At 31.2% G+C, this 12,403-nt stretch overlaps 1 protein-coding gene across 4 annotated transcripts in view; it reads right to left on the bottom strand.

The window, feature by feature from the left end:
- Window positions 1-12,403, bottom strand: part of ERBB4 (erb-b2 receptor tyrosine kinase 4) — a 1,320,366-nt gene that overhangs the window by 369,647 nt on the left and 938,316 nt on the right. For all 4 annotated transcript variants that reach the window (XM_031963609.1, XM_031963611.1, XM_031963608.1 and 1 more), the window contains exons 7-9: window positions 9,521-9,662; window positions 6,678-6,791; window positions 5,572-5,698 (exon numbers count right to left, since the gene is read on the bottom strand). In XM_031963609.1, the coding sequence (XP_031819469.1) occupies window positions 5,572-5,698; window positions 6,678-6,791; window positions 9,521-9,662 (383 nt within the window). The remainder of the gene's footprint in view (window positions 1-5,571; window positions 5,699-6,677; window positions 6,792-9,520; window positions 9,663-12,403) is intronic.

The raw sequence follows: 12,403 nt of genomic DNA, 5'->3' as shown, positions 1-12,403 counted from the left end.
TTCTTCTATCATATGAAGAGATAAACTTGCTAAAAACAATTTTTTTCCATATAACTTGAAAACTTATTTGACATGAGAATAACATGTAAGGTGTCTTGGACACTCTTTGTAGTGGGTCTCAGGCTCCTCATCTTTTGAGTGAGAAACTTGTTGAAAGAAGATCACTAAAATCCTTCCCAATTCTAAAATTCTTGATCAATTACTAAAACAAATTCCATTATCTATCTATGTAGTCATGTTCTTTAAAAATAAAATACAGTAGGAAATTTATATATTCTCTGTAAATTCTCATATCAGACCTAAAAGGGAAATGCTATATAAAATGTTGTCATACTTTGATAATGAAGAGGGTAATCAGGTGTGTGAGACCTCGAATATATTTCAGATGGCTAATCAAACCCATTATTAGTTAACAATTAATTAGTAGAAATAAATAAATGTATCTGGGATTTTAGATTCATTTCAAATAAGGTTTCCTTTTTTATCTATGTAAATTATTATTTTATTAGAAAAAAGGGACATTGTTCTCATCATAAGCTATTCTTTACAGAGGCATTTTTTTTTTAGCTATGTACTCATCCATTGATTAAAATATGTTACAGGATACCACTAAGTAACCTTAAATTGGCATTAGTCCATCTGTATTTACATTGCATGTGAAAGTAAGGAACATGTGAGAACAAAATGCAATTTAACCATATCATGTACCTTCGAAATAATAAAAAAAGTTTACTTAATATTTCATTTTTTCATGGATGATAAAGCATTTCTGTTATTAATGTTATTGAATTCTTAATATTAATATCACATTAAAGATCAGGAGAGTATGTTTTCTTATCTCAAAATTTTAAATTTATCTGCAAACCTCTTAAGAAATTTCCAGTTTAGGAAACTAGCTATGGTGTTAAACACAATGGTCTTAAAATCTTGATTAACTAGTGATGAAGTCATTAAACCAATTATAAACATTGTAGCGTCAAATAAATGTTGTCAAAAAAAAAAAAAAAGCAAGTGTCCATATTACTTTAGATAAGACATCTAACTGCTCTGGTATTTTGAGACTCATTTCAATGGGATTGAAAATGAGTTTACTTTTGTAGTATAATTCCCCCAAAAGCATTTCACATGATTAATGATCCTGTCCTTTTGATATTTCCTATCTAACCATAGCACTTATAATGTGACATGTAAATGCCTGTGGAATGTTTCCCTACTATCTTAACAAGTTCTTGTAAAGGAGTTTCAAAAAATGATTATGGCTAAGATCAGAAGACACATGGAAGATATTTTTCTTTAACTCAGTCACAAATCATGGATTAGTGCTTTTTGATCATGCATGATTTATATTTCTCTAGATATCCAAAAAGAGCTCATAAATTATTTCCTTGACTTGTTCCCTATTACAATAAATAGGTACTAACAAAATGTGAAATTCAGCTTGAATAAGAAAGCAAAAATACTAAAACAATCATTTATGTTGCTAAAATAATTTTATAGGAACCATTTGTATGTAGAAGAATTTATATTCTCAAATTCCAAACAGTTTTTTTAATATCTGCACATCTTGTGTACAAGTGTAGTACTTATATACTTTGTGGAATAAAACAGTCCACTCTCTTATTTATTAAATGCTCAACATTCAGTATAGGCATTGATAAATGGAGTTAATTCTAATTTTTACAGTGAGTACTTCCAGGTTGCCAAGATTTAAATGAATTCTGAAATGTTAACGAAAAGCTCAAGAATCTCAAGAGATTGATATCCTTCATTTGGCAATTTAGGGCACTCATCAAAAAGAAAATAACAGATTTCCAATCATAAACTTTTTAAACATATCTGTCTCATGAAACCCATATGTATCCCCACCACTACCAATAAAGTATATTCAAACTTAAATTGAAAAGCATTCTAAAAATATACTCAGCTTTTCCTTCTGTACATGACCTTGCAACATGCAATGGAACTCAAAATAAAATTTAAGCATAAGTTAAGATATACTAAATGTATAGATTTTTTTGTTCAATTTTAATCATAGTCAATGCTTACAAAAGTGAAGTATTATTTCCTATTCATTCTTCATTACCATAGATTTGGAATGTCAGCCTCCCTAGTTTCTGTCTGCTACTGACAATGTCCCAGATGATATATTTTGTTAGTATGTTCCCAGTTTACTTCAATGCACAGAAACAATATCAAGTGTGGCAGTAGAGGAAAGAAATATTGTCACTTTTATTAGTTAAAGTAACTGAGCATTGTCTGGTTGTCATTGTGTTAGATGAGGTATAAGCCCTTATTTTTTCTATAGGTTGTACAAGGCAGTTAACTTCTATGGGACTCAGTTTGCCTATCACAAAATAAAATTTAAGTGTTTGATAATTTGTAGAGCAATTTAAGGTCCTTTTGAGAAAACTTGTATCAGATATGTATCATCCCATTTCATTTTAATATGACTTTGTTCTTGTGATAGTTTATAGAAGCCTCTCAGCTATTTTAACGGAGCTACATGATCTTATTAAAAAACTGGTTAGTACCTTATTGGGGGTAATTAGAGTAAGGTAGTTTATTGAGATGCCATGAATTTTCAATTTGCATTTTCCTTTATTTTTTTTTTTTTACATTTTACAAATAATTAAATTGTAGATTTTTTTGGAAAGTAAAGAAATCTGCCCCACTGAGATGGTTCATATCTATACCATTTTTCTCCCAAGATTACAGGAAAGGACTTCAGAAAATACAGGTCAAGCTTATCATTTTAGCAAGAAAATGGGAGGATGAGATTAGAGAAAGTAGAGCCATTATTTTTATACCAGGAAATATTAGATGTCACTTTTTTAGATACATGTTTCTATTAATTTTCCCTTCAATTCTTCAGGAATAATAGCTATAATTAAATACTGACAGTACTTGGAGTGACAACTAAGGCTCATGAAATCACTATTTAAGAAACACTGTCATCACAAGAGTCACTTGGCTTTAATTTGCTATTTGCAATTATAGAAAATACTATTTATTACTCAATATGTGGTACTGATTTTATGGATGTGTGGATGTTTTTAATCCAGTGTCCCAAGAGGACAATTATAATTTAAGCACACATCCAGAAAGTAGTTATGCTTTTAAAAAAACACAACACCAGAAGATAGGTTAAGGTTTTATTTCTAATACATGACCAAGACTGATTCTGAGAAGCATATTTTGAAGACATTTTTGAATACTTCTTTCTCTACCAAAATTAATAAGAAGGATATAAGTTCTTTTAGTATGGAAAAACTACCTTTCTTAAACACAAAATATATTGCTGTGAATGTATTACAATCCTGCTATATAATACAGTATTCCTAGAAGGGGCATTTCTACTTTTAATAAAATTGCTTCCCATATATTGGATAAATCCTTTGTGGAGATTGTTTTGGGGAGGGTGTGGGCAAAAATCACACAGGATGAATGATATAGATTGGTTGGAAATTGTAACACCAGACAAAATATTCAAATCAACAAGAGCACTCATCATTTTTTTTTCTTGTGTACTGATTATTATAGATGCTTATACATTTGACTCTGTGTGTGTATGTGTATAAAACAGTAGAAAGACTACATTTCATTTCTATGTTAGTAATATAATATTTCCCATTCTAGTTCATAGACCCCCATTGCCATCTTGGGTGTTCCTGGATCCCAGAATAAGAATCCATGCCTTAAGGAATATAGTCAGTGGAATCCCCGTCTCTCTCAAAATTCAGATCTCCTGAATATCTACTTGTTGAAATATTTGATTTCCAAAATTTTCATCTAGTATTCATAGTATGGAAAGGTACCAAAATGAAGAGGAAAATACAGTTGCTGTGGGATAATTCTGTTGGTTAATCAACAGAATGTCATGTAAAAAACATAATGTAACTAATTAGATAGCAGTTTTCTAATGGTTACTCCTTCTGCATTAGGAGCGCTAATTTCATTTATTATTTTCAAGTGTCAACACATACCATGATATAGATGGATATGTCTTTTTTGCTATTTTAATCCAATATGCAGGGGAAAGGCTTTGTTCAATTCCTAATCATATTGTGAGCATAATTAAAAATTAGGGAGATGATGTCATTGTTCTACATATTATACTTCCAGATGTATGAAAACAAATATTATCAAGATCAAGATCAGAACTGCTTTAACACTTACTCTGGAAAGCAATATGTGGATCTAATAAATATTTTAAGCAATAGAAATATTTTAAATAATAATATACACATGCATAAAACTGTTGTACATGGAAACATAATTTCTTATTTGTAATGTCTCTGTTGATTCTACTTGAACATATATGTCACATTGATTTTATTATATGATAAATATGCACAGTAAAACTTCCTACTGTTAGATGTGAGTTGATTTCTATAACTGTTTAACCTATTATTTTGGGCTTAAAAAGAACAAACATAAACAGATAACATGGAAAGTGAAAATTGGCATGTTTATTGTGGTTCTAGAAGGATGAGATCAGTTGTTTTCCCAGCTAAAACCAGCAGGTGGTTCTATAATGAAGGAGCACAGACACAGTTTCTCTTATATATTGTAAAACTGAAATTTATTAAACAGAACAGGTACAATAGTTACTACTTCCCAAATGAAAAACCAAAGAGGAGAAAGAAGAGAGAGAGAGAGAAAAGAGAGAGAGAGAGAGAGAGAGAGAGAGAGAGAGAGAGAGAGAGAGAGGAGGGATACTCTTGAGTATAGAGTGATTTTTCATTGTACTTGTACAAACAGTAAAATCACTCCTTCCAGAAATAATATACTGGCATTTCAACTTAAAGTAACTTGCAGAGTTTAGAAATTTAAAGATTTATTGATTTACATAATTATGTTTTATTCAACTAGTGATTTGAACACTGTTTTCAAATACAATGTGCTTTTTAAATCTAAAATAATGCCAATATTTTCTGAAAATTACTTTTTCAGGAAATCATGAGCAATGTGCTCATAGTTTAAAAGAGATTCACATCTGCTCTCCCCTTAACTTTTTGTGCTTAAATTGTGATCATCAAACTTCAAATTATAAATATATTTTCAAAGCTTTGTCTGTTCTTGGTTATTAATTAAAACTCAGATGTTTTAGTACAACATAGTTAGGAACAAGTGTTGTTAGTAATAAAGTGCAAAATTAAGGGGGAAAATCAGAAAAAAAACTATCCAATATTTAAAATAAATTTCTCATTTTCTAAACACAGAATTAAAGTTGGCTTTTTTTAAACTTTCCCTATCTCTCCAAGTCAGAAGCTTAGTGCCCATTAACAAGGAAGATTTCGCTACTCAACATCACTGAAGCTTTGACCTGCTCCATTTTCAACTGGGGCAGGTTTGCCCTTCCTTCTGTGTCCCCTTCCCCTCTTCTCAATCCATTTCCATGGACTCCCATCATTACTGCTGGACTTAATGTGAATGATCAATCAGCTTAGCTCTTTGCAGTGCAGCTAAGAACTCCTAAACCCAAGTGATCTACATGATATCTCCTTAAAAACTTCTTTCCCCTTTCTTCCCAAACAACAAAAAAAAATAGAATGAAATTTTATCACTGACCCATGAATACCAGTGACGAGGAAGATCAAATTCCCATTGATCTTGGTACAGTTTATGAACTTGTCAATGTTGCTGGAATCCACAGTCTGAGCAGACATCAGAGTTCCTGTGCCGATGCCATCACATGCTGTATATATTTTTTTTAAAAAATCACAGAAAAATATAAAACTGCAGTTTCCAATAAGTAGCTAGTCCAATTCTTATTTTCATTAGTATTGACAGTTATACATTTGAATACTAAGTTGAAACAAAGATCCATTGAATATCTGACCTTAAAATCAACTGACATCTTGCCGTGAATTATATTTATTACAATGAGTTGCAATTTTGTCAATGTGAGCATTCCCATTAACACAAATTACTACCCACTTTATGACTTACGAGAGGCTTCTCAAGAGCTGCTTTACTAAGAATATTTGTCATCTTGTAGCTTTTCCAGGGATGAAACTCTCTCAACCTAGGCCGATACTTACAAAATCTGTTTCTACTGTACAAAGCCTTGTCCACGATTCAAAAGTCAGATAAATCCTGCTTTCCCTACAAGAATTCTACTCCGTTTGAGACTATCCTCCATCATATGGCATATTTGGTACTAATGCAATGCAATGTAATGCAATGTGCCTCTTCCCCCTTTAAAAATTCACACATATCTTGAATCTTATGTAAAATCTGTACCCCTGGAGAGCAGAAACCTAGTTTCAAATATTTTTTGTGCCTTACATATAATCAGAGCTTAAGAAATATTTGTTGATAATGTAGCAGTAATGTTTATTTATATGCATATTGAGTATACACCCCTGAGGTTTCTTAAGTATAGAATATAGTACAATTTTTTGATGATCTGCTACTTTAACTTAATTTTCCAAGGATGTGGGTCACTTTGCTATGTTAGACTGTGAACTTCTTGAGGACAGGGGACTATCAATAATCTCTTGCTTGTTTTAAGCCCAGTATCCAGGAATATTGTATATGATTAGACTTTTGACAATATTCTGAAAGCAAAAACATTATTTTCCTTTTTGGTTTTCTGAAGTCAATTTCCCATTTACAGGGACCCTTAATCTTATCTCCAGGCTCTTTCTAGTTGAATCACAGGTATAACCTACCTTTGGGACAAATGTCAGTACAAGGTTTACACATTTTGATCCCATTTTCTTCAACCTCCATTTTGGAACTAGGACAAGCCCGCACACAAGAACTGGAATCCACCACAAAGTTATCTGCAAGGAAGCAACAAAATGTTCAGTAATAGTGTTTCGTTAGATGTTTGGGGAGGAGAGTTTTCTTGTATTTGGAAGTGACCATATAAACTAATGATACATATGGCTTTCCTCTTATAATAGGCTTGTACTTTTCCAACTACACACTTAATGGTTAACTAAACGCACAGTCAAGGATCAAATACTATACCTGGAGTCAAAAAGATCTAAATTCAAATCTACACTCAGGTATGTACTATCTCAGTGACCTTAGCAAGTCACTTGAGATCCTCCAGTCTCAATCTTCTCATCTAAAAATAAGGATTGTGATAGTGCTTACTTGCCATAGTTAGTGTGTGAATAAAATAAAATTCATAAAGTGTTTTTCAAACCTTAGTACATTAAAGATATGATGATGATGATGATGATGATGATGATGATACTTTCAGAAAGAGATTTGTACCATCTTTGTATCTTTGTCTAAGAATAAGATGTAAGAATGGCTGCTAATTGTTTGTTTGTTTGTTCTTATTTAATTTTTTTTTTTCTGATCTCATATAGCCCCAGAGCCCTCACGACAGTGTAATTTCTTTTACAGGCTTAATAAACTACATGACATTTAGTTTGTTTTTTCCCAGTAGTTCTACTTCATTTCATGTAGTGATGCAAGTTTGAAATCTAGATATACTTGCAATTATTTTAAAACAAAAATGAAGTCTAAATTAATATGCTTTAGATCAAGAAAAAATATATTATATTAAAACTAAAGAAGTTTTTAAAGTTTGTGCTATATTGAAGTGAACAGTATGATAGAAAATTTTAGTCATAAGGGTTTTCTCTCCCTGTTTATGTGAATACACTTACATGAAATTTCAAAAGACAGTGACTTGAGAAAATACTTTAATAAAACATCTTATTAAATAATATAGATATTATTTAAAGCCAAGTTTCTACTGATTACTCTACCTTATGGGAGCTTATGCTAGATGAATAGGGACCTAGTGGATTTTGAATATAGGTATAGACAAACTATAAAATATTCTATCAATTGCTGTAACTAGCCTAATTTAATAAGAATATCTTGTGACATTATACAACAAGAAATAAGCTGGAATTTGGGGCATCCATAAAATACACTTTATTATGTTCAGAAATAGTCTGCAGGTATCCTGGATCCTTTGGAAAGGCAGTTTCTATGATAGCCAGTTTGCAGAAGAAGGAATAATTCCGAATGTAGGGTAAGTTCCTTGAAAATAGGAACATATTGTTTCTATTACTGCATTCTTAACACGACATAGTAGGTGCTTAATAAGTGATTGTTGAATTGAATGGTATCAAGTTTTCTGAGTTTTGCTATGGTCTATGCTATAGCAATATGCTTTTAAGCTCAGCTTGAAGTTCATGAGAAAGAAAGATGATAAAATTCCTTTCATATTCTTTCTCAACTTCACTTCTCTTCTTATTTTACCCTTTATTGCTTCTGAATCAGAAAGAAATATGACCTTTTTCTGCTTCCTTTTTTCCCCTTTCAATGATATATTCTCCTTCACTAATTCTCTTTCTCCCTATTTCTGTCTCTGCTAAGTAACTTTTTATAAAATAACATTTTATGGAGAGAGAGAGAGAGAGAGAGAGAGAGAGAGAGAGAGAGAGAGAGAGAGAGAGAGAGAGATTGAAAGAGTGGAGAAAGAGTGGAGAGAGAATGAGAGTGAGAGAAAGTGAGAGGGGGGGGAAGGGAAAAATATCTTACTTGAATGACAATAAACAAAGTCAATTATATAACAAAATACTATTGCACCCTAAAAACCAAACAATATGAGGAATATGTAGAAACATGGAAAGGCACAAACACTGACACAGAAATAATAAGATTCAAGAGAACAAATGGGCAGTAACTACAATACTGTAAATAAAAATAAAGTTAAACATAGTCAAACTCAGATTGAGTATAATATGTAACTGAAATATGTTCCTGGAGAGCAAAAGGACAAAATAACATTTCTCAGTAGAGAAGGGAGGATTATAGGATAAACATATTAGATAGGTTATCAGGCAAAGTTATTTTGTATATATTTTGCTTAACATCCTTTTACATGGGTAGGTTCAATAAAAGAGGAAGATATATTGGAAATGGAAGACCAAAATAAAGATTAAAAAATTCCATTAAAAACATATTTTTTTTTCAAAAATAGGAGAAACACATAAAAGTGAATAAATGTAAAATTTGATTTACCATTTTAAAGAGATACATAATACTATTCTAAATTTCCCAAGAGCTCTTTCCCCGACATGTAAAACATTTTGTCCCCTAGTATTCACTAGTATTGCCATTATCATCAAAAGGAAGGAAGCAAATTCAGTCAAAGACTAAGGAATTTTATGATACCATATTCTCATAAGGACTGACCAATTAGCTTTAAGATTCTTTAAGAAAATTAACTTCATAAAGGACCTCATAACTTTTCTATTTTTTTGTTAATTCTTCTTGCTTAAATGCAGATCTATCTTGGGGATGGTATACAGTTCATCCAAAGCCCTACTATCAGAAGTAGAAATAGATAGATAGATAGATAGATAGATAGATAGATAGATATGCACATGCATATATGTATGTATGTATAAATGTATATATATATATATATATATATAATATACATTTATACATACATACATATACACATACATTAGGATCTGCTCTCACATCATGTCTGGTAGTTCTACCAGAAGATCTCTGGAATTTAATTACTTACGTGGACATTTCTTGACACAGAAGGCTCCATATGTATACTTTGCATTGAAATTGTGCTCTAGTTGAAAGGTGGTTGGATTGTAGACAAATGTTTGGGGGCATTGAGTGACACATGCTCCACTGTCATTGAAATTCATGCAGGCCTGGAACAGAATTTAAATAGTTTAGAGCAGTTCTTGGCTTTTGGGAGACATTTTTATAACAATGCCAATGGAACCCTGTGGGCCCTGGATTTAATCTTGTTTGGTTTGTCATTTTCTCCTATGTACCTATTTCCAAAACTTTTTCCCCCCAATGAAAATTTAAAAATAAACAATAATTGATCTTTTGAATTCAAAATGTTTTTAAGTGATTATTTCCCTCATGTGTGTAAATAAATATTCTAAATACAGCAATGCTAGAATGAAGTTTTGTTTTGTATTTGTTTTTAATCTGTTGACTCATTTCAAGCTGATAGTGTGCTTAAAATTAGCTAGCAACAAAAGAACTATTTAAACCACCCACACTGCTAATGCACAAATGATCTGTGCTTTGATGTTCTGACCTTCTGATCTTTCCTGGCTTTATGGTCTCTACTGGTATTAGGCCAAATGCCAGCTGACAAGCAAGCTCCTAATTATGCCATCAATGTAGCAGGATTTCCTTTGAAGCGGGGAAAGTGGACATTATTCTTAGTGTCAAGTTAACTAATGTTATTTGCCATCTTTCAGGATGAAGAGGGAGATAGTTGAACTTTTTGTTTTCATTTAAGATTGGCCACCATCCACTACTGATTAAGGAAAACACCTTGACAGGTGACTATTTTAGATTTTAACTACAATAACTATGAAAAGAAGTACTCTGGAAAGCTAGTGATTAAATCATACAACACACTTCTCTTTGTCTTCTCATGTTATATTTTATGTAAATCCCCCTACCACTAAAAAAAAAAAAAAAAAAAAAAAAAAAAAAAGAAAGAAAGAAAAGAAAAGTTTTCTTTTCCAAATTATCAAATAGCCCAGGTTTAAACTTTCGCCCTTGGTTGAAATTACTAAATATATTTTTCTGGATATGCCAAAATAATTTTTAATCACCAAAGGATTGTGGAATTTTCTTTTAGACATGAATATATGTATCAATGTTGTGCTGTGAAAAAAAAGATGGTTAAATGAGTTCTCACATTACAAAAAGTTTTCATAGTGAGATATTTTAGGCTTTGCAAAGCTAATGTGAACCAAGCAAAACTTTTCATTAGATTGTAAATTGTCGGTGTGTTTATTAATAAGCATTAATTTGCTATGTTGCCTCACCACATTTGCTATATTCATTGTATTTAAGCAAGCGCTTTATCACAAACATGACAATTTCCCCATGATCATGTACTAGATATATAATCAGAATGAGGGATATTGATGATATATTTCTCCCTAAAATGACACTCTCCAGGAAGAATCTATTAAAAACCGATCTAAAAAACTCAGTAAGTTTTAAATTATAACTACAAATGTCTGTGTGGCCTTATAATTGCTATACTGGCATATATTATGTAATATTACATTGCTTGCCTGGGAATAAAGCAAAGTACCCTAGAGGGAAAAAATAATTAAACTTTCTACATATTGTCCACCCACTAAAGTTTTGGTATTACATTTTTAAATTTCCTGTGCCACAGGCCAAAGTAGAATCCTAGATCACCAAAAAAAAAAAAAAAAAAAAAAAAAAAAAAAAAAAAAACCCAGAGAAATGAGTGATGTGAAGATCAGGCTACAATTTAGCTAAACGGTGAATCAATTGTGCTCAGTAAATCAACACAAAAGTATTAAGGGAGCTTCCAATATGGATGTTGTTATAATTATTATAAAGTTGGAAGGATATCATGATCAAAGAATCATAACTGCAAATTTTGTGATGGAGTTGTCATAAGTAATGCTTGCCCTGGTTTCAATTCTAGTAGAACAAACTACTAAACTAATGGAAATCTATAGAAACACCTTCCTAAGTTTATCTACACTTTGGCTCCCTCCTCCTCATTCAATACCCCACAGTGTTTCTTTTTTCATCATTATAGACTTACTGTGGATTATAAATCTGCCTGCTGTCTGAAACAGCCTTAATTTTAGAATATAGTCTTTAGGGAACTGAAATTTTTTTATTAAATGGTTTTAAAATGATATTCTTTTCTAACTATGTTTTTAAAAGAAAAAAATGAAATTAAAAAAATTTAGAGTCTGTATATGATTTCAATTTAAAACTAATTGGAAAAACTAGGAAAATATGGAGAGCTGTGTTTAACTACAGCTTACAAAATGTTCTCAAGATCAGCGGGAACATGAAGAACAATATTGAAAATATTAAAGTATAATTTAAAAGAGTCCCAACAAGCTATAAAAGTTAATTTTAGGGAAGTAAAAGTGTCTTCATTTAAGATAAAAATCATACAGATTAACATATAAATAGTTCTAAATCTGTATTTGTAAAAGCCATAAATGTTTTAATAGGTAATTTAAGCTTGTAAGCCATACAAACTGACAAGGAAAACAGATAAGTTCATAAAAATATCTGTTAATATTTTGAAATATATTCTGAAAAAATAGTTTAATAATGCAGCCACATGGAAAACATAGGGATTCAAACTTGAAGATGGTAAAACTTTGAATTAAGGCATTTGTTTAAAAATTTAGGACAGGATTCACTACTAGTGAAAATACTCTAAAGAAAAGGATATTGATAGTCCTTCCTTCTTCCAAATGACCAATTAGAATGTCATTCAACCCTGTCCTTTGCAGAACCATCTTTTACACAGTTTATTCTAAGATAGACAAAGCCCAGTTAAATGAACAACATCCAATAATCCAAAATAAATGACATTACCTAATAACTCCACATTAAAAGAATTTCTTTTTCT

This window comes from Sarcophilus harrisii, chromosome 3 (genome assembly GCF_902635505.1).
Source record: "Sarcophilus harrisii chromosome 3, mSarHar1.11, whole genome shotgun sequence".
NCBI lineage: Eukaryota > Metazoa > Chordata > Mammalia > Dasyuromorphia > Dasyuridae > Sarcophilus > Sarcophilus harrisii.
This window is presented reverse-complemented; position numbering and strand designations above follow the sequence as displayed.